Source organism: Physeter macrocephalus, chromosome 18 (genome assembly GCF_002837175.3).
Source record: "Physeter macrocephalus isolate SW-GA chromosome 18, ASM283717v5, whole genome shotgun sequence".
NCBI lineage: Eukaryota > Metazoa > Chordata > Mammalia > Artiodactyla > Physeteridae > Physeter > Physeter macrocephalus.
The window spans coordinates 103,929,650-103,956,524 of NC_041231.1; the positions used below are offsets into that span (position 1 = coordinate 103,929,650).

At 46.9% G+C, this 26,875-nt stretch overlaps 1 protein-coding gene across 1 annotated transcript in view; it reads left to right on the forward strand.

Moving 5' to 3' along the window:
• The first annotated feature begins 2,543 nt into the window (after positions 1-2,543).
• DSP (desmoplakin) overlaps positions 2,544-26,875 on the forward strand; it is a 43,014-nt gene continuing 18,682 nt past the window's right edge. The window contains exons 1-8 of the mRNA XM_028478887.2: positions 2,544-3,068; positions 16,088-16,187; positions 17,308-17,456; positions 18,166-18,340; positions 21,568-21,696; positions 23,259-23,309; positions 24,211-24,372; positions 24,889-24,993. Coding sequence (XP_028334688.2) covers positions 2,866-3,068; positions 16,088-16,187; positions 17,308-17,456; positions 18,166-18,340; positions 21,568-21,696; positions 23,259-23,309; positions 24,211-24,372; positions 24,889-24,993 — 1,074 coding nt within the window. The 5' untranslated portion in view covers positions 2,544-2,865. The remainder of the gene's footprint in view (positions 3,069-16,087; positions 16,188-17,307; positions 17,457-18,165; positions 18,341-21,567; positions 21,697-23,258; positions 23,310-24,210; positions 24,373-24,888; positions 24,994-26,875) is intronic.

Here is a 26,875-nt window from a genome sequence, read left to right on the forward strand (position 1 = left end):
ATGTCTCCAAGGGGGAGTTATACTGAGTCACATGTGGGGTAAAGACAGAAGCACTAGAGCTAAAAATTTCACACCCAGCAAAGAGCTTTTGGTTTAATGAGTGGTGCCATTGCTTTATATGTTTCCAAGAATGTTCACACATTTTATCTCATTTGATCCTCACTGTAGGTCTGGAAAGTTGGCAGGACAAGTATTATTTCCACCTAGCACCTGAGGAGATGGAGCTCTTCCCAAGTAAATTGCAGCACTCATATCAGAGGATGGTCTTCTGACCCCCAGCCTTCACCGGGGGGGCCTCTTGTGAGACAGTCAACTTAGACAACGAATGCACGTCTGTCTGGATTCCATCTGTCATGTCGAGCTTTTATTTCATCCTCCTGTCTTCCTTAGAGAAAGGTAAATGAAAGTCATTGTCTTCCCAGACCCGGCATGTTTGGCTAGCTGGAAGTCGGTCGCCTTCTTGGGACCATCTTAAGGAGAACAGGAAGCAGAAAGGTAGGCCCGGAAGCAACGGGCAGCCAAAAACGTGTAATCGGTGGGCTGTGCTCTTCACCTTTATGCCCCTGTTTTGTAAACAGCTCTGCGAGTCTGGGTGATGTTTAGGTCTGTGAGTAGCTGGGCTCCTGACTGCCCAGTGGGAGCTCTCAGAGGGACCCCTTGGCTGAGCACAGCTTTCGCCACCACTGGGAGGTGACTCATAGATGTGTGCTGTGTTCAAGGAGAATTCTACTGTGCAATTGTATGACCTTCTATTTACACATTATTGGACTGAAGGAATCCCTGAATTTTTAAAATTGAAGTTTTACTATCATGTTTTCAAGGACATTCTGTGTATATTCCAAAGTCTAGCATTGGTCCTTCTGTATAGGAGGTTATAACTACTTGCTGAACAAATGAGGTGCATAGAAGTATTTTGCATGTTATGGACTGACACCCCAAAAGGCTTCCCCCCCGCCGACCCATGAATATCTGGGCCATTCGTGCTGATGTTGACTCCCAGCCATGGGTTCAATTTCAGAAGAAACACCATTCTCGTCTACACATCAGTGTTTGTGAAATCATTTGAACACTTTAATCACATTTGCCTTTACTAGAAGAGGAAACTGAGAAAATGGTGGGAATTATTGAGTGCTAACAGTGGTAAACTTTCAGCTCACGGTATCTTTGACTCCTTGGGTTTAGGCTGGCCAACTCTGTGGACCATTGTAGAGAAAAAGGACATTTTGTCAAAGATTTCTGCCTAACATTTGAGGTGTCACTTGGGGTGCTATAATCTGGGACCTTTTAGAGAACTCCCTCCACTCCCTTTACAACATGCAAATATAGTTTGATTTTTGTTCTTTTCAGCTTATAAACATTTCAGAAATATACTGTGTAAGAAGGTGAGTTAACTGTCATCGTTTAGGGAGATGACAAATATTTACTATACAGATCTTTAAATGGTGTTTATTAAAGAGTAATTGAACAGTTTTTCCAAATTATAAAAACAGCTTTTTACGGATGTTGTGACTGGGTCTGGATCTAAACCCGAGTCACAGAGACTGTGGTGGTGTTCGCAGGCAGCCACTAATTGGGAGGGGCCCTAGATCAGGTGGCTGGAATGTTCTGGCTCTGAGTTACTCAACTGTACCTAGTGGATGATCTCTGTTCAGGGTTCTCTGCTGCTCTCGGGTAGACTTAAGTCCCAGCAAGGCCACCACCACTGACTTGTGGGAAAAGCTGTCTCAGAAGGGATGGGTCCGGGGAGAAGGTGCTCAGGGGCACACGCAAGAGAGGAGTGGTCCCAAGGTTTTTTAATAAAATTTGGAAGCGGTCCGGGGTGGAAGTCTTTGCCATTTCTCGTTTAAAATGACTGACCATCACCAGGCAAAATAAAAGACACTGCAATTTATAGTTTCATGGTACCCTATGGAAACTGTAGTGGATTTCTCTTTATCTTCATGCTAAAGAAATTAGTTATTTACGGTGACGACTTCTCCAGAAAGCGGTGGTTCTGGGTAAAAATCGTTTTACACGTCGGAAAACAGACTTCGGAGGCAATTTTCTGAATTACCGGAATAAAAGAAAATTCAAAAAAAGTCTCCGAACAAAACCTCATCATCTAAGCATTCTCTCCTCAACTGTTTCTAGCCAAAGCTTGGCTGGCACCGTTTTCAGGGATAAGCAGAAGTAAAAGTTTAGTAAGTAACTGTCCAATCGAATGACTTATCTTTTAGCCTATTTCCACCCGGGGGCCGCAGAAATCCTCAAGAGCGGGGGCCCTGCTTTCCCGGCTACCGCGGCGACGCGCGGAGCGCACGACCCGGCCAGCGAACGCCCACCCCTCGGCCGGCGGCGCGCTGGGGGCGCGCGGGTCCCGGGCCTCCGCCCCTTGCGTGTTACTCAGGCCCCGGCGCGGAGGGCGGAGCCGCGGGCCGGTGGCGCAGGTGGGGAGGGGCGGCCGGTGCGCGTCGGTGACACCCGATGGGGCGGGGAGGCGCGGCGGCCGCACCCCGCCCTGGGAAGAAAGCGGCCAGGTGTGGCTTCGGCAGCGTCGGGTGCCAGCGGGGAGGAGACTCGAGCTCCCGCCGACCAACACCACCCCCGCGCCACGGCCCTGCTCCTCTGCGCCCTCGCCGCCCTGAGAGCCGCAGCCCTCCGCTTCCACTCCCGGCCCGGCGCTGTCCCCGGCGCCCGACGCCCGCCCGCCGTGCCGCGCTCGCGGTGTCCGGAACGGCCCTGGTGGAGAGGCGCGTCCTCGCGATCCTTCTGCTCCCGCAGCCCAGTCCCCGGTTTGGGCCTCTCCTGGGAGCCCCTCGCCCTCTCCGAGCCGGCCCGCCCTCGCGTCCGCCTCGGCGCTGAGCGGCGCTCCGAGTGCCCGCCAACATGAGCTGCAACGGAGGCTCCGACCCGCGGATCAACACGCTGGGCCGCATGACCCGCGCCGAGTCCGGCCCCGACCTGCGCTACGAGATGACCTGCGGCGGGGGCGGCGGGGGTGGTGGCGGCAGCAGCGGCGGCGGGGGCACCAGCAGGATGTACTACTCCCGGCGCTGCACGGTCACCGACCAGAACTCGGACGGCTACTGGTGGGTACCGGGCCGACCCGGAGCGCGCAGTGTGCGTGGGCCGGTGGGCCGGGGCGGCGGGGTCTCTGCACTCCCCTAGCACCCTGGGACCGGCAGGGACCGTCGACCTCTGACCGACGAGGAAGCTCAGGTCCAGAAAGGGGACAGTCTCTTTGTCCGAGGTCATGCACGCATTTCCTGTTCGCGCTGGGGCAAGACCGAGTGTCCGGCGCACCGCGCAGACCGGGTGGGCACGTGCGCCAGTCCGCGTCTCCTTCGCTGCCGGCGGGGACTCGGGCCCCCTTCTCGCTGCCCGCGTGCCGGGGCCCGAGGCCAGCCAGCGAGGGTGCAGGCAGGGCGCGGCGGACGGCGGGGATCCCGGCTGTACCCGGGACTGTCCCCAGCGAGGCATCGCCTTTATCCCGGGCCGCAGGTGGGAGGTCAGGCGGGCGTGGCTGCGACCACTAAACACAACCTCTCGAACTGTAACCAAAAGTAAAACAGCGAGGGGAGCGGGGGCTCCAGCCTGTCGGGTGGCCAGGGTGGACTCGGCTCTCGGCTGTGGCTAGTGGCTCATCGCAAGCTCGTGGTCACCCCGAGACCACGTCCGGGTGGGCACGTGCGCCAGTCCGCAGAGGAGCGTCTCCTTCGCTGCCGGCGGGGACTCGGGCCCCCTTCTCGCTGCCCGCGTACCGGGGCCCGAGGCCAGCCAGCGAGGGTGCAGGCAGGGCGCGGCGGACGGCGGGGATCCCGGCTGTACCCGGGACTGTCCCCAGCGAGGCATCGCCTTTATCCCGGGCCGCAGGTGGGAGGTCAGGCGGGCGTGGCTGCGACCACTAAACACAACCTCTCGAACTGTAACCAAAAGTAAAACAGCGAGGGGAGCGGGGGCTCCAGCCTGTCGGGTGGCCAGGGTGGACTCGGCTCTCGGCTGTGGCTAGTGGCTCATCGCAAGCTCGTGGTCACCCCGAGACCACGTCCGCAGCGGCGCCTGGGCTGCTCGGCCACCCGGGGGCTTTTGTGCAGAGGCTGCGCGTCCCGGCAGTTCGGGGTCGCGGGTCGAGAAGGCCTCGCCTGCTACCCAAACCAAGTTTCCCGGCGGGGGCGGCCGCCTGTCCCCCCAGCCCGGATCAGCCGCGCGGCAGCCCCCGCCAGCGAGCACACCTGTGGCCCCGCGCCTGCGCCCTTTGTTTCCCGGTTTTTAAAAAGCATCCGAGGAGCGGCCTCAGTGTCTCGGTGGCGGAGCGCGGGCGCAGGGTCTTGCGCTCTGAGCGGGAGAGCGCGGGCAGGGGCCCGTGGAGGGGAGGCTCCGCGTACCACCCCGGCCGGCCCGCGATGCTGGGGGCGCCCTGGTCCGCCTGCCCCAGGGAGGCGTCCTGGGAAGAGGGCCGGGTCTGCCTCTCCGAATCATCCGGGAAACCCAGCTTGGAGAGGGGGAGGTCAGCCGGGTGCGGGTGGAGAAAGATAATGAACGTACATTTACCCGGTCCCCGGAGCCGGACTCTCCCACGTGAGCTGTGAGAATTTTGCGGCTCTCACCCCCCCCCCCCTTTCCCGCCCCCTGCAAGTCCTTCCCTTGTAGGGCTTCGGGGGAAGGGGCCTGAGTTCCAGAACTTTGTCGACCTAGCCTTGTGGCCTCAGGCTGGGGAGGAGCAAACTGAATACACTCCAGGGGGTTTTTGTTTTGCCAGCAGTTTTGGAGGCCCGGACGGACTACTCGAGTTGCAAACTGCTTTCTGCTTCGATTTATTCATTTCTTTATCTTCCCGGAGCACCTTGAAAATTTATTTTCTCTTTTTGAGCTAGCAAAGAATTGTCTCAATCTTGGAGCTCTTTAATGAACAAAATGCACCTGGGGGTTTCCAGGAAAAATATGCCAAACCATTAGGGAGACTGGGGAGAAATTTTTGCTCGTTTACACTTTGGTTTTTAAGTTTGTTTGAAAAGTTGGCCAACCATTTAAATCCGAAACTTTACTTTTTCCTCCCAGTCTTGGAGTATTTGGAAAGCACATGCTTTTGAATCCACACATTTAGATCCAAGTCAGAATCTGCAAGGTTGCTTCTTTCCTGCATTTATGAACCAAGTGGTTTTTTGTTTTTTTGTTCCTTTTTTAAAAAATATGCTTCTGTTATCTTAGCGTCCCTGTGTTTGAAGTTGACAATAAACATGGCTGTTAATGGAATATTTCACTCCCTTGGCTTCTTGTAGAAGTAAATTTGTAATTAATATCTGGGTTAATGAACTGCATAAAGATACCTGGTTTATAAGGATTCTTCACCGAACGTTAAATTTGGGCGAGGCTCGATGTTTTCTCCTAGTATAGCATCATTTCTTGTGTTCGGTTTTTCCAACCTAAAGGCTGTTGATAAACCGGTCAAGTTTTAACATCTCCCCGGGAAGGGGAAAGAGACTCAAGTGAAAAGTCACCTAACTTGGAGGGAGGTGGTTTGCCTGCGCTTTGCTGTCGAGCTGCCAGGGCGGCGGGCTGGGGGCTTGAGTCAGCATGTGGCCGGCGTCCTTTCCGGATCCAGGTACTGGAGTTTCCCCAGGCCTGTCCCGGCCTGCGCTGATGCTGCTTGACCTTAGAAGCGAAGCGTTAGCACAATACACAGTAGCCCGCAAACGCTGAGGTCTGCATTTTAAAATAAGGGCGACCGACACCGCACCTGTTTTTCCTGGGGTTTCTAGCGTCTTGTGCGGAAGGATTTGTTTGGCCCTGGCACGCACTTGGCAGAAGCAGGAGGGCAGCTCTGACTCGACTGCCCTCTAGGAAGTGAATGATGAGGAAGGATTTTCAAAGCACTTTTCGGGCTTCCCTGGTGGCGCAGTGGTTGCGCGTCCGCCCGCCGATGCAGGGGAACCGGGTTCGCGCCCCGGTCCGGGAGGATCCCACGTGCCGCGGAGCGGCTGGGCCCGTGAGCCGTGGCCGCTGCGCCTGCGCGTCCGGAGCCTGTGCTCCGCAACGGGAGAGGCCACAGCAGTGAAAGGCCCGCGTACCGCAAAAACAAAACAAAACAAAAAAGCACTTTTCTGCCCGAAAGTTTTTCTAAATAGAGGTGTTTTTTTTTTAAAGCGACAAAACCAAAAAAAAAAAAAAAAACAAACACAAACAAACCCTGAAAAACCAGTATGAAAGCGACTGGTTGCATCTAAACTCCTTTATTTCTAAAACTCCCGCTTTATTGATTGAATCAGATTGGTGATTTTTTTAATGCTCAATGTGTGTATTTAGCCCTTCTCTAAATAAGCTAATTTGAGTGTGTACAGAGCCCAAATCTTATTTTTCCTTTGAAAGTGACTTTACAGCCTCTTGCCTTTGTCTGTCCTTTATTTAGTAACACTTGTCACTGTTTAGGACCTGATATTTCTCACTCTGATTATCCCTCCTTCCCCCACCTGGCTTTTGTGTCTGTTTTACCCTGCATGGGATCTGCAACTACTTTATTTATCTTCTTCCACTGCTTTTCTTAATATTTGAAAGTTTGGTACGTGTTACATGCTTGATAATTTAAGATGTTTATTTTTGAAAGTTTAAACTTTGGATTTTTCTTGTATAAGATGCTATGTTGTTTTCAAGGATGGCAGAATTACGCTAGTCTTATTCCTGTAGTTAAAAGAAATTACAAATCTGTAGTGAAATTTGGTGGTCAAGTGACAAAGTCCCCCAGTTAGATCTTCCGCTGATCAAAGTGTGGAATTTGTAGGAGGATTACAAGCCAAATACAGTCACTAAGCCTCAGAAATAGGTGCATAAAATGGTAATGCTTACACTTCTCCAGAACTCATGATTTCCAAAGCGAAATGTGTGTGATCACTATTTGATACCTCTTTTAAAGTTTGCTTTAAACTACCTTTCAAAAGAAGCCTGTTTCTCAGCATGAGGTTAAACAGGCGCATTTGCATTTAATTTTAGAGTGGAAGGGGGTCCTGAGGAGGACAGAAACCTCGCTTTTCCACTTTAGAGACAAATTAAGACCTGCCCCAAATCCCGGAGTCCCCCATGGCCGAGCTGGCATGAGAATCAGGGGTTCCTCCCTCTGCGTTTAGACCATGTACTTGTGTACGAGACTGGACAGCCCTGTACTTACAGGATGAAAGTAGCTCAAGTCCATGTATTCATTCATTCATTCAGCCAATATTTCCTGAGCATCTGCTGTGTGTTAGATGGCAGAGAGATTCAAAGGTGAAAAGACAAAGACTTCTGGAAGGGAGCGGATGCTCTTTAGAGGAAGATGAGTACGTGAGTACTATAATACAAACGGATAATGCACAGGAGCGGTGCCCATGACTCGGAGGCTTCGTAAGGGGACAAGGTAACATCTGTAGTGGTGGCACTAGTAAAGACTTCACTATAAAGGAAGTGGTGTTGAATTGGACTTTGGAGAATTTCAGCTGGTAAAGAGAGTGGGCAGAGAGTGCCCCGGAGGAGAGAAGAGCATGAGAAAGCTGTGAGAAGTGGAAAAGCAGGCGCAACTTCAAGGCCTAGAGAGTGGTCTCCTTTTGGAGCATTCGCTTAAGTGGGGAAACAGTAAGACGGAAGGAGGAAGGACGGGCTGGGGCCAGAACCTGGGAGACCTCGGATCCACGGTGGTGGGTTAGGGTTAGGAACAGGGGAGCCCTTGCAGGTCTCATCCGAGCCAGTGAAGGTCCCCTTTGAAGGAGCAGGGAGATAAGACCGTTGCCGGGAGCCGGAGGATTATTGCTGCGGCCAGCAGTGTGTGGGAGGGGTTGCCTTAAGGAAGCAGTTGTACCAGTGAAGGAGGGAGGTGATGAAAGTCTGGTCGAGGTTGGTGGCAGTGGGACAGGAGGTAGTTGTGATGGAGTGACAGCTTCAGCTCAGAACTGGATCAGAGAGGCAAGGGAGAGTCTGAGAAAACAGGCTTAGAGTTGGCTGACTCAGAATGGTTATTCTAAATGTTTTTCTGGGAAACGATGGCAAAGTAAGGTTCAGTGTAGCTTGATGTATGGCAGATAGTAACACTTACATAGTGATTAAGTTTGAGTAGGTTATATATTTTATACAAGCAGCAGATCAGTGGTTAATAATAGTTACCAAGAGTTACCATTGTCTTTTTGCATTCACACTCCTGTAGAGTTTCCATCTGCTGAGCAATGAAGCACGGTGCTGCATTAAGCCCACTAAAGGTCAGGCGCATCTACAGGGCAGCTTCCAACAAGTAGTTAATCTTTTCTGTAAACATGGGCGTAATTTCATGGTTGTTCAGGTGCCTGAAATGTCTTGGGAAAGACGAAAAAGTGCTGATACCTCCACGCTGACTTCTTCGGGTGGAGCCGAGGAGGGCTTGGGTGTATCCTGGGGAGTCTTTACTCAGCCCTCAGCCAACCAGTCTTTCCAGACTTTTCAAAGGTTCTGGAAGAAGTGCCTCAGTCCCGAGGCCTTGGTGCCTTGGGCCCTGCCGCCCCGCCCTTTGCTTTTCTCCGGTCTCCCTCTGGCCCTCCTGGGAAAATGGGCAGGGGTGGTTCTGACGTTAAAGCCACTGCCCCACGGACCCCAAGCCTCAGTGCCCCGTAAAATGCCAGGGCAGCCCATCACGTGCACCTTACCACCAACACCTTGGGCTGGGAGGGTCCAGGACCTTCAGAGACCTCAGGAATGTGAAATCTACGTTTCATGAAAATGAGGACACCAGAGTGAGAGGCTGCAGGCCCTAGGTCTGAGTTTTTGCCTGGAATTCGAATGTGTGACATGCAAACATAATATCCCTTGCTTCGTAAGGTACCTGAAAAAAATTAAAAAGGAGTCGGCCTCTTGGTGGGTAACCAGATAACTTGTAAATGATTTTTTTTTAGGCATCAGAATGAATGTAAGTTTTCACATAGGGAAGGAATTCAAAACAGAAACCCCCATTTTGGCCTTGAATTTGTAAGTGTCAAATATTCATCCCCATTTAATAAAGGAAAGGAAAGCATCTTTTTCTGAATTTTCTTATCCCTTCAAAAGATGTCTTTCGTGCAGTTAAAATGTATCTCTGTCTTTGAATTGTCTCAAACCTTATTTTAGGTCTCGTAGATCATTTGAGGAATTAAAAATTACCTGAGACGGTCTCAAATGCCTCACACTTAATACCCAATCATCATTTCTTCTTCTTTCCTTGTTTTCGCTTCTCACTCCACCTCCAATGTGCTGCAGGATATCCTTAAAATTATGAACTGGGTGAACTGCAAAATCATGAACTGGGGCAAAAAACACAAAATGAAAAATAAAAGCAAAATCTAAGAATCATGTCACAGCAGCAGCTTCCCCTATACGAACGATCTCGCAGCGAGGATTTAGTTTCTGCCCGGCTTCACAGACCTCAGTGGCTGCTTCTCTCAACATCAGGCCAGCCCCGAGAGCTGACTGTGTTCCTGCAGAAACCCTAGGCCCCGCGAGTCTACTAACTTGGCTCCAAGTCACAGGCTGTCCAGCCGGAAGTGGCTGAGAACGGGGTGGACCCCAAACTCTTTATGAAGTTAATGATCTGTGATCAGGTTGCCCTCCCTGGCGCCCCCCAAGCCAGCAAAAACTGTGAAAATAGCAAACATGGAAAGGCAGTGGAACTTTATCAGAGTACCGCTTCCAAAGCTCCTGGGTGAGGACAAGATGAAGGCCCAGAGGAGGCCTTCTTCCTAAAATTGATAGAAAAAACCTTTTTTTTTTTTTTTTTGCCCACTATTGGTGGGGAATTGGGGTGCAGTAGGTGCGCTACCTGATTGAGCTTTGGAAAGAAAAAACCTTTTTTGTTTTTTTGCCCACTATTGGTGGGGAATTGGGGTGCAGTAGGTGCGCTACCTGATTGAGCTTTGGAAATCGGGGTAATGAGTAGTAATACCTTCATATCAGTCTTTGATTTGCCTTTGTTTTTCTTCTACTTTCCTAAACCAAACAAACATACGTTGAGGACCTTCTGGGTGAGGAACTCTGTGTTGTTAGGTGCATGTAGGAGTCGGAAGTGACTAAGATGTGAGACTTTGCTCTCCAGGGGTGGGCAGACAGGTGTGTAAATAATTCGTGCAAAAGGAGGGCAGAGATGTGCCGGGAAAACTCTATGGAGGCGGAAGCACTTGGTGTGTAACTTCCGATACGTGACATTTCCACTGATGTGTTTAGTGAGTCTTGGAGGTAGGGTATTGTCCTTAAATGAAGAAGTAAATTTTTTTTTTTTTTTACAAACTCCATGGATGTTTTTCTTTTTACTTAAGATCTTTTAAAGAAACTCAAAATAACATATGGAACATGTTTTAAACATTGTAAGGAGCTCAGCAGATAGGTTTTAGATCAATATGAATGCAGACAAGTTTTAAGATCAATATTAATGCATTACATAATTATCATCATTTCCATCAAATCTTCAGTGAGTTTTTCCAAGTTCATTATTCCATGAATCCGAATACACGTGAGACATAATTTCCGGCACACATCCAGGACCTTATGTTGATGGAATGAACAAAAAGAAGAGAGAGAGAGTGGGAGAGAGAGAGAGAGAGAGAGAGAGAGAGAGAGAGGGGACAAAGGAAAGAGGAAGGAAGGAAAGAAGGAACCCAAAGAGAGAGAGAGAGAGAGAGAGAGAGAGAGAGAGAGAAGGGACAAAGGAAAGAGGAAGGAAGGAAAGAAGGAACCCAATGGGAGAGAAAGTATTGGGTTGGCCAAAAAGTTCGTTCGGGATTTTCCGTAGGCTCTTAAGAACTTTTTGGCCAACCCAGTGTATATACAAAAAGAAATCCAGAGTTACGTGGCACCGGCCAAGTGTCTAATGAACAGCATAGATGATTGTAAAATGACTTTTATGAAACAAAGAGAGTAACTATATAAAAATATCTTGTAATGCTTCAAGACTCTCTTCAAAGTGTATATGTCTTGTATTTTTGTCTCTTATAATCTTGGGAAAAGTGTGAAACTAGTGGCTTCACAGTTAATTTAGAGGTCTTATTTTTTTTAAGAAAAGACTGTTATTTGGAGGCAGTAAAATAAAACATCGAAAGCTCTTTAATACTGTTCACATGTTCATGTGGCCCAGACCATGTTTTCCTTTTAGCCTCTGATGAAAGGATCTTTATGTAAACTGTTGGAACCCTTACTTGTTTAAACAAGTTTTAGAATGAATTTTCAAAAGAAGTGTAGGCAGGTTCTTTGTTTTACAAATAATTTGTCTTTGTAAGTTTGAAAATAAAAGAGGATTTCAGAAAAGTTCAAGACTTTTAAGGACAAATGTTATTTTTTCAAGGCCAGCTGTTTAGAAGTCAATATTTTTTGATTGATTTGACCCAAATGAGTTTTCTTTTCTTTCTTTCTTCTTCTGTTTTTTTTTTTTTTTTGCATGACTTCTTTCATCTTCCGTGACACTGAAATGGGACTTAAAAACTGAACTCTGACCTCGTTAGTTCAATTCCTAACATGGTTTAAAATCTCTGCACCCCTAATACCAATATGTACCAGTGTTGAAAATTTCTTTGAGGCTAGGGATTTTTAAAGTCCTTATATGCTTGTTAAATAAGTATTTATTTTAAAACGATCTCTTCCTATATGATGGAATTTTGCATTTTCCCAAATTGCACTGTATGAAGAGGAAACTTCATTACCTTTACACAGACCAGAGACTTTTGGATTATTTTCAACAGGAGGAGTGAGTTCGGTGGTTTCATAAAATAAACTTACAGAACAAAGGAGCGAAGGAAATCTTAGATAGCACCTAGCCCCGAAGATGAGAAAACTCAGATCTAGAATGTTTCTGAGATAAAAGACAAAAGACCTAAAATTATGTGAAAAAATATGATTTTTGACTTAAAAAGTTCTGAATGACACACAGAATGCCCGTGTTCCTTGAAGCAAGCTCTCCTGGCTCTCCTGCTGAAGGGTCCAGCACTGCACAGCACCTGCGTGAGTGTCTAGTGAGTCCGAATCCTCCCCACGGACACTTCCTCCTTGATTTAAGAACAGTCAGTTCTGTGTGGATCCTTCACTGGGCGGGGACAAGCAAGCTGAAATGTGAAGGTGGATTCTCTTTTTCTCGTCAATAAACCTCAGGGGCCTGAGCTGTCCTTCCACCTGCTCGATTTGATGGTCTGTTTTCCCCAGGATGTTCAGACTGAAGTGAGATTCTTACAGATGACAAACGGATCTGTAGATCTTGCTTTAAGGACCAGACACAGTCTTGAAAAGTTGTGCCTAAGGAAATTCGGTTAATTAGATCATACTTTCCTACAGACAAATCACAATACCAAAGATTCTTCATTACATTGTTCTGACATTTTAGCTTTTCTTTCTTTCTTGTTTCTTTTGACTTTTAAAAAGATTAGATTTTTGTGCAGACGGTTGTTAATCTATTCCTAAAGTGCCAAGGCAAACACAGGGTTTTACTGGCTCTCGAGGGCGTGTATGGTGAACATAGGCAGGCCTTTTAGTGAAGCATGGATAATTCTTTTCAGTATCATTAACAGCATATGAAGTTACCGTTTTGGTGTTTTTTGGTTTTGTTTTTTACCTTTTTTTTTTTTTTTTTTGGTACGCGGGCCTCCCTCTGCCGCGGCCTCTCCCGTCGCGGAGCACAGGCTCCGGACGCGCAGGCTCAGCGGCCACGGCTCACGGGCCCAGCCGCTCCGCGGCACGTGGGATCCTCCCGGACCGGGGCGCGAACCCGCGTCCCCTGCGTCGGCAGGCGGACGCGCAACCACTGCGCCACCAGGGAAGCCCAACCTTTTTGATTTTTAAGTGCAAGTCCACCAGTATTTTAAGCCAGCATTTAATTACCTCATCTCTTTTTCCTTAGCTCATTTCTAAGTGTCATGTAACTAACTGCTCTAGTAGTTGGGTAAAAAGAACTGAAGGGTTTCATATTTTGTTGGCAAATGAATTTAGTGTCATAAATTCATTTTAAAAAGACTTGTGTATGCACTTTGGAACTTTCGTTCACAAGTGAGTTTGGCCTCTCTGCTTTTTTATTTTTTGTACATTTTTATCCTGGAATAATTTTAGGCTTATAGAAGAGCTACAGAGATAGAGGGAGTTCTCATACACCCTCACCCAGTTTCCCCATCTCCCTCTGTCTTAGCCCTCACTGCGTTAGTTTTTACAGTAGCACACGTTATTAAATCATTTCAGAAACTCTTGACTTTCCACTGTGCTAAGAGAGAGCCCTTTCCTTTGTATGCAACGGACTGGCATTCTCCGTGGGAATCACCCTCTGAACTCAACTGCTAATAACCAGAATTTACTAAATGTTTCAGAAGAAAGGGCCTCTCATGCCCCTTCATTAAAGAAAACAAATCTAATTACACACGACCTCCCTAATTACTTACCCATCCTAGACTTCTCAATGATGTTTCTGTATTTCTTAATTTCTCCCTTTGTCTCTCTTTTTTCTTTTTTTCCCTTTGTCTCTTGAATTTCTTTCCTCCCTGTTATAATGGGTGCATTTTGGAAAGTGTTCTAAGTCAAGTGGAATTTTGCACAAGTTTTGACAACGGATGGAGTCCTGTTAACATCTCAGCAATCCGAGAAGTGTGCCAGGTTTCCTGTCTGATTCTGAGTGGCAGGCAGAGAGGGCAGCATTCGTGCGGGGTGAGGGTGCAGTGCCCTGGTGTTGATGGGTGGGCAGTGCCAGGGCCTGCCTGGAGGAGCTGCGGTCTCATCTGGCACTGGTTCCCAGCACGGCTGATTTCTCACCCATATACTTTCAGCCAGGGCTGGCTTGTAGGGAAGCCTGGCCGGCAGAGAGAGAAAGCGCCTCTCCGATGTGAAATGAGGCAGAATCAAGGGGCGGTGGGAGAAGTTTCCCACATTCTTGTGATTTTACCCTATCTCTGCCTAGTGCAGCCTGTGCTTTTCAAACGTTTTTTTCTTTTCGCGGTACGCGGGCCTCTCACTGCTGTGGCCTCTCGAGCTGCGGAGCACAGGCTCCGGACGCGCAGGCCATGGCTCACGGGCCCAGCCGCTCCGCGGCATGTGGGATCTTCCCGGACCGGGGCACGAACCCGTGTCGCCTGCATCGGCAGGCGGACTCTCAACCACTGCGCCACCAGGGAAGCCCCAAAAGTTTTTTTTAAACAGTGAAATTCTTTCTTCATTATTTATTTATTTTAAAAATTAATTTATTAATTTATTTATTTTTGGGTGCTTTGGGTCTTCGTTGCTGCGTGGGGGCTTTCTCTAGTTGCGGAGCACGGGCTCTAGGCACGCAGGCTTCAGTAGTTGTGGCGCACGGGCTCGGTAGTTGTGGCTCGCGGGCTCTAGAGCACAGGCTCAGTAGTTGTGGTGCGCGGGCTTAGTTGCTCCGCGGCATGTGGGATCTTCCTGGACCAGGGCTCGAAGACCCCCAGGACCCGTGTCCCCTGCATTGGCGGTTGGAATCTTAACCACTGTGCCACCAGGGAAGTCCGGAAATTCTTTCTTTAAAATGCACAGACACCCTTCCCGACACAGACACACATCAAAGAAAGCTCAGTACATTGAACAGGCGTCTGTTTTATCTGAAAGCTCAAGCCGGCCTGGCTGGTAGCTCAGAAGCCCTGGAGGAACTCAGGTTTCTTGTAGGACATTCATAAGGCCTTTCTTGAACGTTAATAATTTAATGTGCTTTAAATCTCTCTTAAACTAAGCCGTAGCGGGCTGTGCTGTAGCATAATGTATCGTGGCAAATTAAAAAGTAAGACTTGGGGCTTCCCTGGTGGCGCAGTGGTTGCGCGTCCGCCTGCCGATGCAGGGGAACCGGGTTCGCGCCCCGGTCTGGGAGGATCCCACATGCCGCGGAGCGGCTGGGCCCGTGAGCCGTGGCCGCTGAGCCTGCGCGTCCGGAGCCTGTGCTCCGCGACAGGAGAGGCCACAACAGAGGGAGGCCTGCATACCACAAAAAAAAAAAAAAGTAAGACTTGTTTTTATGGTAGATTACTCTTTTTACTTGTATCTGGAGCAAACTGAATTTCTATAATCTCTTTCTTTAAAATGTAGAATATCTACAACATTCTTCTTAAATACCACCGTCGTTTAAAGGTTTCTGCTACCTGTCTTCCAGAATAGTGCTGCATTTGAAATACCCATGTGGATGAGCATTATTGTACAGGATAATATTCTGGGGTCATCCTGAAAGGAAAAGTGGCTTCTTTTTGCATGAAAGATATTTAAATTTCCCATCACTTTCTTCACCCCATTCTTCCTTTACCATTATCAGCTTTTTCTGGTTGCAGAAAATATTTTTGCAGAATAAGCTTTTCTTCCTTTTTTTTTTTTTTTTTTTTTTGCGGTACGCGGGCCTCTCACTGCTGTGGCCTCTCCCGTTGCGGAGCACAGGCTCCGGACGCGCAGGCTCAGCGGCCACGGCTCACGGGCCCAGCCGCTCCGCGGCATGTGGGATCTTCCCACACCAGGGCACGAACCCGTGTTCCCAGCATCGGCAGGCGGACTCTCAACCACTGCGCCACCAGGGAAGCCCTAAGCTTTTCTTTTGTCTCCTACAATTGTCCTCAGCCAGACTGGTCGATGAAACCCTGCAGCTCTGGGTCTGATGCCACCTTTCCCAGAAGGACTGGTGATGGCATTGATGTGGGATGAAGGGAGAGGGGTGACAGAGAAGATGCTGGAAATGTGTTTTCACAACTCAAAAGAATATTTCTGGATTAGATTTTACACCAGGAAAAAGCAAAATAAAAAAACTTGGTGTGAAGGTTAGTACAATTTGAAAAAGTTCTGTAGATTAGAAAATAGTATTCCATCATTTTAAAATGTCTTGATTTTGGTAATTGTACTGTGGTTATATAATGGAATGGCTTTTTTCTTAGGAAATACATGCTGGAATATTTTGGGATAAAGAAGCATGATTGTTCTCAAGTGGCTCAGAAAAATGTATATATACTATAAATAGATATACACACATACAGAGGGGAGGAGAACAAAGAGACATGACCAATGTGAACAATTGGGCAGTTTGGGTGAAGGGCCTAAAGAAGTGTTTTTGTCTCGTTTTTGCAGCTTTTTTGAAAGTTTAAAAGTAGTTCAAAATTGAAAAAAAAATTTCATATTCTCTTTCTTTGTGTTTGCTCATCAGTCAAACTGGAACGATGTCCAGGCAGAACCAGAACACCATCCAGGAGCTTCTGCAGAACTGCTCGGATTGTTTGATGCGGGCCGAGCTGATCGTGCAGCCAGTAAGCTTTCCTTTTCTCCTAAAGTACTGTCCACACCAGGTTTTGTACCTGGTTTTGCTCCTGGTTAACTTAGACTTATAGTCCTGACCTGTGCATTCTCATGCCCTGCCCTCCTAGTGTTTAGAGATGCTTTTTCTCAAAATAGACTAGAGCGGGATGTCTATCTTCCTAACCTACTTGCAATGTTGGCTTAACAATGGGAACCAGTTTTCACATAGTTTTTTTTCCCAACAAATATTTACACTACGGATTGCCACCCTTTTGGAATTGCAAACACCTGTTGTCATTTCTCTGAGTTTGTAATGCTTTCTCTTCCTAGAGATGCAACCTGACATGTTTATGTCACTGGATTGTCATGGGTTGTGATGTACACTACACCATCAATTTAATGTCTTTTTTCAGGAAAATTTACCATCTTGTGAGAATAATTCTACATGAGAAACATTACAAAATATGGATAAATGAGCAATTGAAAATTGAGGGAAAATGGTAACATTCGTGAAAGCCTCACAGTATTTCTTGATGTTACAGAGATAGCTTAGGATCTTATTGAAACAGGCTTAGAAGGCACGAGATCCGTGATATTTTCTGAGTACCCATCACCGAGCTCCCCCCAAAGGTGGCCATCTCACTAAGTATCATCCATCATCAAAACCAGGAAATTGATTGGCTCAATACAGTTAACTAGACAGTTTTCTTTTTAAGAACCGAAAAGTTATTTCCCACAAGTTGCAGGAAAAGCTCAGTTTGTGTGTAAAAAAGACCTTATCTGGTACAGTGTTCTTATCACAGTGAAATTACAGTTAGATGAGTGTCCTTTGAAAATAAGAAAGATAGGCGTTTAACACTGAAGCAGGGGAAAGGTCAGCAGTCTGTGAGTATGCTTTCAAAGGCATCTGAAAATTTAAAATATAGTCTACAGATTTTGCTTCATGAATTTACCTCCCTATTTCAAATTAATAAGACAATTTTCAGTTAGAGATTTTTTTGCACTTACGTGGAACGGGGCAGGGTACTGATAATATTTAAGTTTATAGCGGAAGCTTTTGCTTCTAGTAATACACATGAAGCTTTTCTTTCCAGTATTATGTGTTTCCTTCATGTGACTTCTTTCTTGTAGGAACTGAAGTATGGAGATGGGATACAGCTGGCTCAGAGCAGAGAACTGGATGAGTGTTTTGCCCAGGCCAATGATCACATGGAAATTACCGACAGCTTGATTAGAGAGATGCGGCAGATGGGCCAGCCCTGTGATGCTTATCAGAAAAGGTATCGCCCACAGAGCGAGCGTGGTGCCCGCAGGCCTCGTGGAGTTGCACTCAGTCCCCTGACCCAGGTCTTCCCTGAAGGAAGCCCAGATACTCCCCAGGGAGGACTCCCTTGCTTGGCATTTTGCAGCTTTATGTGTCTCTAATACGAACTGACTAAACCCACTACCTTCACCTTTTGTGGAATCACAAAGCTGCCATGGGGAGAACAAAACAGACCTGCCCAAGAAGGCGTGCTTCTTTTGAAGAGTTGAGTTTGCCGTGAGGTGTTCACTGTGCTTCCACTTAGGGGGCAGCAAAGACCTTTGGCACATCAATTGACTTTGAAGAGTCTGAAATTAAGTCCAGCTCAGTTTAATGCATACAGAAATGAGACTCACAGAGTTGAAAATGCCATTTAAAGCAGAGGTGTGTAGTCTGATTTTGAGATCACACTACCCAGGACGTATGGGCCTAGGAAATTTCCCAGGGTGGAACTTGTGAGAAGGTACAGGATGCTACCAGGTTGGGCAAAGGCAGTTACACTTGCTGTGATGCTTCAGGCTTGGAGCGTCAGAATATTTAAGGCTTTGCATGTGATCAAGAAAAAAAAAAAATCTATGAGTAAAACATTTGTGATCTCTGTACTGACACAGAGGGAGCCGTTTGCCCAGGACATGTTTCATGGGCTGTTTTCCTGCAGTGGTGTGATTCTTTTCCTTTCCTTTCAGACTGCTGCAGCTCCAGGAGCAAATGCGAGCCCTTTACAAAGCCATCAGTGTCCCTCGAGTCCGAAGGGCCAGCTCCAAGGGAGGTGGAGGGTACACCTGCCAGAGCGGCTCCGGGGGAGATGAGTTCACCAAGCGCCTCACCAGCGAATGTCTGGGGTGGATGCAGAAGCAGAGGGTAAAAGCAGCTTCCGGTGGCGGGAGGTTGGTTCTCAGAGATCCTGGCCAGGTGTGCAGACCTGGCGGGATGGGGGTCGGACCTCAGCTGGCAGCAGCCACTTGCTGTTTTCGGCATTTCCTCATATTCTTTTACTTTGAAATAAGTGAAAATTCAGGGATTGTTTTCTTCCCCTTGTGGCTTAGGGAACCAGCCTCATTGCTTTATAGTCGTACTTCATCACATAGGTAATATTTAACCCGTATCACTGAATTGGTAGATGGTGAAAATCTAGTTCTTACCGTTCACAGCTGGAAGCTCTGTTATGGGCGTTTATGCGCTAAAAAGCTACATCGCTGAGCTCCTCAGGTGTTACTGAGAGGTACTTAATAGACAAAAAGGGAACATTGTGGAGGTTCATTTAAAATGTTAACAAATTGGAGGAGCTGGACACGCAGTGAAACTGGACCTTCTGGTTTGGGCTCGTTGGTTACCTAACTTTATATTTTTGAAGTGTCACTTGTCTTGTGCAATCATGACATCACTGATGTGGGAGAGAAGTGAAGTACTGGCACCAGAGGTGCTGAGCCTTTCCCCAGAACTGGAGTTTCTGCAAAGGATGTTTCAGTGCTAATTATTGTTTTGTTGTTTTATGTAGTAATTATGTGCTGTAATCAATGTAGATGGGAATTTTGTAACGAAAACTCGATCCGGATGAACTGTCCTTCTCGTGAGGAGGTGGGCGTGTTAGAATGATCAGTTGTGCAGAGACGCAGTTGTCGTTGCTGGAGATAGCGGTTTTATTACTTGTTGGACCAATTTAGCGGTGGTTCTGAAGTTTCTCAGCCACTTAAAGATTTTTGTGGGTGTTCTTTCGCAAGTGTGAGGGCTTACGCAACTAAACATTCTTGTGTGCATTCATTCATTCAGTTAACCTTTTCTCCCACGTATTATAAAGACTTTATAACACTTAGAAGAAGGTGGGGCTTATAGAGGAGGAGAGTCAGTTGTAATCCCAGAAACCTAAATACAAACCTATTTGCATGTTCCCCAATTCCCTTCTAATCTTTGAACACACATTTCTGGGGCATTTACTATGTTTTGGCACCATGCCAGGAAATGAGCTTCAAAGCTTACGTCCCACCGTCCTGAAAAGCAATATTATTGAAGAAAACAAGATACATACAGCCAAATGCCAAATTTTTCTGCATGAACTGTAATAAAACCCTGCTCAGATGGGAGTGGGGGAGGGCTGGCACTCCCGTCCCTGTGGAATGGAGCCAGCAGAGAAGGCTAGGCCAGGCTCATGGGACTTGAACTGCATGGGGAGGGTCAGTGACCAGTGACAGACGTTAGGTGAAACAGCCTTTGAACCAGATTACTTACGAAATGGCAAATTCCCTCATTTCTTCTTAGTCACTCTGACAGTTCTATAACATGACAGCTCATAGTTTGTCATTTTCTGTATTCATGTTGGGTGTAGCTTTGTAAGAATCTTTTGTAGCTCAGCATTTTAAAATTTTGGAAAATGGCATTAACACTTGGACTCGGTTTTCTGTCATGGCAGGTGGTCGGGGAGAGGGGGTGGGGTGCACCCCTCTTATAGATGCAACTGATGAGTGTTGCTTTTCAGATCAGGCAGCCCCCAGGGTTTCAAAGGGATTAAAAGCAGTTTTATCACTTGCTGCTGGTTTGCTGTGGGGTTCTCGGGCCCTCTCCTCTTATCCCTTCTTCCCCTAAGCATAGCCTGCATTCTTTCTCTCAATCCCAGGGGACTGAGCTGTAGGGCCAGCTGATAAGGGAGAAGTGTCCCCAGAGGCACAATCCGTACGCAGTCACACAGCTCCTGGGCCAGGGTTGTGTTTCCCCGATTTGTGTTTCTGCTGATGGATGGGGCAGATACTGTACACCTGGCTGGTAATGAGAGGGGGGATTGGGAGCCTGGTCGTCTCATTAATTTCCCAGTGCACTCGCTTGTTTCTGCTTTAAAGTCGAAATGAGCCACGGGAGAGAAAGGTCAGAGTCCTGGGTAACTTACAGTTGTCTGATGGCTGCCCTTTCTGAAGGCTCGCCAAGTACATGAGAGCACGGATGTGGCTTAGAACAATGTGTGTTATGTTCTTGCTGCAACACCAGTCTGGAATGTTTGCCCTCAGCATGTCCGAGAGATGACACAGGTGATTTGGAAATTTACGTGAGCTCATGCAAAAGAAAGACAATAGACTCGCCACAGTACGAAGCTTGTGAAATACTATGTTTTATTCTTACTGTGTGGCATTCTTAAATGGAAGTAGTGGAGACTCAAACTAGAAAGCTAGGTTTAATTTTTAAAAAGCTAACATAAATCCACAATCTTCATATTACCAACATTCATTGGAATTAAGGCATTGGGTATATATTGTAACTTCTCTTTGAAATGGGTCATAGGGAGTTTTGCATCCCGAAAGGCAATGCTAAATTCTGGATTTAAAGTCAAAAATTACATTGCTCAAAACAATTTAAAGAAATAAACAATGAAAAATTCTCTTGGGTCAACTGTTTAGCTTGGGAAGTGGCACCTGACTGAGCTTAATGAACTATTATTAATGCACATTTAAAAATAACTGAATATTGAAACTTCTATCAGTATCTTATAACATGGTATCATACATAGGTGTGCACCCACAGCTGTATATACACACAGGCCACTTGCATGTGCACAGGTAGATTTTTTTTTTTTCTTTAGAGGACATGATCTAGGTTTTAAGGATCTCATTTTGGAATCATCTCTCTTCGGCCCTTCTTGAGCTAGGGACAAATAAGTTGAGGGGACCCCCAACTTACCGTGTTGGGCAACCCTCACTAGCTTTTGGGGAATTCCAAGCCTTTACAAATTTTTTATTCGTTTCAAAAATACTGGCTGATGGGCTTCCCTGGTGGCGCAGTGGTTGCGCGTCCGCCTGCCGATGCGGGGGAACCGGGTTCGCGCCCCGGTCCGGGAGGATCCCACGTGCCGCGGAGCGGCCGGGCCCGTGAGCCGTGGCCGCTGCGCCTGCGCGTCCGGAGCCTGTGCTCCGCAACGGGAGGGGCCACAACAGTGAGAGGCCCGCGTACCGCAAAAAAAAAAAAAAAAAAAAAAAAACAGACTTTACAGCTTCAGTTGTATCTGAGTGGAAGCTGTGTGTGTCCCCGTGTATGTACCTGACCCCTGATGATGCTGTAGGCGAGGGGGGTCAGAAACGAAGGGCCCCCTCTGTCTCCCTTGGCAGGCGGAGATGGACATGATCACGTGGGGCGTGGACCTGGCCTCTGTGGAGCAGCACATCAGCAGTCACAGGACCATCCACAATGCCATCGGGGAGTACCGCTGGCAGCTGGACAAGATTAAAGCCGACCTGGTACTTTGGAACATTTCACTGTAGAGTCTTCCAAGAGTGTACTGAAGGGTGCGGTAGTTAGTTGATCCCAGGCAGTTTGGGCTGAAACGTGGGTCTGTGATTTCTTCCCCAGCAGACTGGAAAAATTTTTTTGAATCTTGGCATTTTTTTAAAAAATTGAAGTATAGTTGATTTACAGTGTTGTCTTAGTTTCAGGTGTACGGCAGGGTGATTCAGTTATACATACATATATATCTATTCTTTTTCAGATTCTTTTCCCTTATAGGTTACAAAATATTCAGCATAGTTCCCTGTGCTCTACAGTAGGTCCTTGCTGGTTATCTATTTTATATCTAGTAGTGTGTATCTGTTAATCCCAAACTGTTAATTTATCCTCCTCCGGAAATTTTTTAAAATCCCATTTCATAAATGGGGATGTGGAATCAGAAAGACCTACTAGGGATTGTGCTAACCCTCCAGGACTAAGGGCACACACACACACACACACTCACACACACTCGTTTATGCCACTGGTAAATGCATGTTTTGAGGGGTGGTAGTGCTTTTCTGCAGAAAGCAGACCATCTCTTCAAATAGAGAAAATGCGACAATCCTATAGTTTTATTTTGGTGAATCCTTGGTGAAGTCCTTGGTGAAGCCTTTCCTATGTGGTAATTAAACTGTATTTCTAATAAGGAAATCGTGTCTCATCCTGACATTTTTCCTCTGCTGAGAGGACTGACTTGAAGCTGGGTCCAAGATTACAGCCTAAAATATTCATCTGATTTTAAGTACCTGGTTTCCAGCCGAGCTCTACACTTTAAATCACTGACTTTTTAAAAATTGAAGTATAGTTGATTTACAATGTTGGGTTAATTTCTGCTGTACAGCAAAGTGACTCATTTACACATATATATATATATATATATACATTCTTTTTCATATTCTTTTCCATTATGGTTTATCACAAGATGTTGAATAGAGGTCCCTGTGCTCTATAGTAGGACCTTGTTTATCCATACTGTATATACTAGTTGGCATCTGCTAATCCCAAAATCCCCCTGCAGCCCTCCCCCACCCCTCTCCCTCTTGGCAACCACAAATCTGTTCTCTATGTCTGTGAGTCTGTTTCAGTTTCATTGATAAGTTCATTTGTGCCATTTAAATCACTGACTCTTGTACTTGGCCCGGGAATACTCAAACTCACTTTTTCCACCTCTTTTTTTTTTTGCCTACTTTTGTCTACCTGAGTATCTGATCAGATCTCTCCCTCTTTTCTCTAAGATCTGAGGAGTCCTAAATGATATTTTCAAACTTTTAAAAGTTTGTTTAACAGTGATTCTTTAAGTGACAGTGATGAGCCCTTTCCTTTTAGAGATGCCACCACCAGGCCAGTGAGGTTTGCCTCCAAATCAACTGAGAAAGGTCCCTGTGGGTGAAAGATTTCATAGAGCAAATTCTTCTTTCCACCGGGGAGTCTGAAGTTAGTACGTATTTGACAGAAGGAGATTTAGAAGGGCAGTTCTTTCTATATAAACCCTCAAGGGGAGTTAAATAATTACTCACTATTGGTCTTCTTCTAGCGTGAGAAATCTGCAATCTACCAGTTGGAGGAGGAGTATGAAAACCTGCTGGTAAGACGACTTATTTCTGAAGGCTCTGTGTTCAGTGCAATTCGGTTGTATAAATGTGGACCTGGGGATAAAGCACCTGCTTGGCGTTACCTGTAAGGACCCGGGGAGTGCCTGGAAGTATACCAAGGGGCTTATAGATGCTAATTTTATTTCTACTGCTGTGTTCCCTTTAGAAGGAAATTTGAAAAGAATTTTTTTCTGAAGACAGTACTTAGTGTTTGCAAGTTTAAGTGTCACATAATTAGCACTTGTTAAATACTTGCAGTTAAAGCCATAAAGCTTTTCCGCTTGTGAACTGTAGCCTTTTTAGGAAGTATAAGCAAAATTAAGACTTGTTTTCCTTAGAGACAGGTTTATCAGACCATCATCACCATTTTATGACAAACTGAATCAATTACTTGACTCATAAGAAGAGATATTTCCACTCTTCTGCCTATTTGTGTCACCCTGTCTTCACTTTTTCAGTATTTCCTTGTTGGCAGTGATACTATTTTAAATAACATGGCTAGTGGTGACACAACTATTTTCCAAGGTGATGGCACCTTGAATTTTGGGGATGTGGGAGAGGGCAGAAAAAGCTTGATTTATCTTTTTTTAATAATCTATTTTCTCTATATAGTCTAAAACTAATTATTGAAGCCAAACACCAGTGTCTGAATCAAGACCCTTCTGGATTAGGCTATTTTCTTTGAATCTCGAATTGACCCCGTGTTCATCATAAGTTTGGGTGGGTCCTTTTCACCTACCAGCTGATCAGTGAATGCAAAAGATTAACATTTGACTGATTCTTGGGATTTTTGTGGGTAAAAGGGATCACCGAGGGTTTAATCTGTGAAATCTGCAGGGAGCAGCATTCATTCGCACACTGTTGTCCTAACGCTGCTTTGACCTTCCTGTGCAGAAAACGTCCTTTGAGAGGATGGACCACCTGCGACAGCTGCAGAGCATCATTCAGGCCGCGTCCCAAGAGATCATGTGGATCAATGATTGTGAGGAGGAGGAGCTGCTGTACGACTGGAGCGACAGGAACACCAACATCGCTCAGAAGCAGGAGGCCTTCTCTGTAAGCCCCCGGGAGTCGCGCGGTGCGGATGAACGCGCTTGTGGTCATTTCATCCGCCATCTGTGCTTCAGCCTCAGCGGAGTGGTCATGAAACACCTTTCCTTTCTGAAGGCTTTTCCGTGACTTAAGAGAGGCAGTGCAGGGCTCAGCATCTCAGAAGACAGTAGACAGGGTGAGATCGGTTCAGTCAGACATCCTCGAGTGTGCGTACCGCAGAGTGTGGTGGCTTAGAACCGAGAATTAGAAAATCTCACTCTGTGTTGAAGCTTTGTCCCTTTACCTGGTGAATTCAGACAAGCCGTGTCACCAGTCCGGCCTCAGCTGCTTACTGGATGATCTCAGACATCCTTTCTGGTCTTAAAAATGCTAAGATTCTTGAGGAACACATAGTGCAGTTCTTTGACATTGTTCATTTCCAAAATGCAGTTTTGTGTTTGACTTCCTTTAACCATGGTGGGAGGGGTGGAAGGCTGCCGGTGACTTGTTCTACGGGACTTGTTTTTCTTTTATTCGCAGATACGCATGAGTCAGCTGGAAGTTAAGGAAAAAGAGCTCAATAAGCTTAAACAAGAAAGTGACCAACTTGTCCTCAGTCAGCATCCAGCTTCAGACAAAATTGAGGTGGGCTTTGTGAGATTTATATTCTTATCAGGGGAAAAAGGGGGACACTTTTCAAAAATTAAGACTATACAGGGCTTCCCTGGTGGCGCAGTGGTTGAGAGTCCGCCTGCCGATGCAGGGGACACGGGTTCGAGCCCTGGTCTGGGAGGATCCCACGTGCCGCGGAGCGGCCGGGCCCGTGAGCCACACCTACTGAGCCCGCGCGTCTGGAGCCCGTGCTCCGCAACAAGAGAGGCCGCGACGGTGAGAGGCCCGCGCACCGCGATGAGGAGTGGCCCCCGCTTGCCACAACTAGAGAAAGCCCTCGCACAGAAACGAAGACCCAACACAGCCAAAAATAAATAAATAAACTCTTACCCCCAACAACGTCTTTAAAAAAAAAAAAAAAAAAAAACACCGTACAGATGAGTGGTTCTTATCCACCATAAAGGCATGACAAGTTTATTTTATCAATACCCTAGACCAGGGGTTGGCAAGCTTTTTCTGGAAAGGACCGAATAATAAATATTTTAGACTGGCAGCCCATTTGGTCTCTGTTGAAATTAACTCTGCCATTGTAGTGTGAAAGCAACCGTAGCAACATGTAGATGAACGGCTGTGGCCGTGTGCCAGTGAAACTTTATTTATAAATGCAGGTGGTAGCCCGGATGTGGCCCTTGGGCTGTAGTTTGCTGACCTCTGCCCTAGACTGCCATCTGTGGGCTGTGCTCAAGGCTGACATTAGCTGGTAGCACTGGTATGACCATTTTGATTGTTTAAAAAATCCAGATGTTTCCATATCAGTTGGTAAGCATCACTGCCTTCGTCCCCCACAGGCCCTCTTCATGGCAGGTACCTTCATAACTGAAAGTAGGGGGGCGTCCAGCTGTCTGCTGCTCAAAAGCTAACAAAGAGGCAAGGTTGGTGGAAAGGAAAGTTTGCTTTATTTTGGACGCCGGCAACCTGTCCAAAGGCCACCTCCCCCCACTTAACAATCAGGGGGCAAGAGCTTTTATCGATGGGGGTAGGGGGCTACCTGTAGAAACAGCACAGTCAGCTCTGCCAGTCATCTTGAAATTAGTCATGCCGTGGTCTGACCAGCGTCACCTTGATTGTTTTAAGTGCAGTTAGTCTTTAGTTCCAGGGTCGGTTTGTTCCCATTTCTTTGAGGCCAGTTCTTAGCACTGTGGCAGCTGATGTCATGGCTACAGTCTGGTCATCATGTCGTTCACTTCTTCCACCCGGTGTGGGTTTCAGTATCTATTAGACTGCTCACAGGATATTGTTCAGAATATTATCTGTAGCCCTTGAGGAGGAACTAAAGGTCCTTGACTAAGCTTAATGAATAAACTATTGTTATTTAGTCTGGTTGGACTGTTCCTTTGTTTCTGCATTTTCTCCCTTCTCTGATTAAACTTATTCTTTGGCTAAAGTTTTTCCACAGACAAAAGGCAGGTTGAGGACATGGGGGGCAAGGACCATTGTGTCCTGCTCTGTTTCACCTTGGACCTCCGCGTGATCTCGCAGCTGTACAGGAACAGGGCTTGATGCCCCAGGGCTATCCCTGTTCTGATTGGTCTGTTTTGATTGGTCAGTAGCCATGCCATTTGGATGAATATTTTGACTAATAACTCCTAATTATATCCATTTGTTAAAGTTGTTTTTTGGGGTTTTTTTTGTTTTTTTGGCCACCCAACTTGCAGGATCTTAGTTCACCGACCAGGGATTAAACCCGGGGCCACGGCAGTGAAAGCGCTGAGTCCTCACCACTGGACTGCCAGGGAATTCCCAAAATTGGTTTTTTTTTTGGGTTTTTTTTCTGCGGTACGCGGGCCTCTCACTGTTGTGGCCTCTCCCGTTGCGGAGCACAGGCTCCGGACGCGCAGGCTCAGCGGCCACGGCT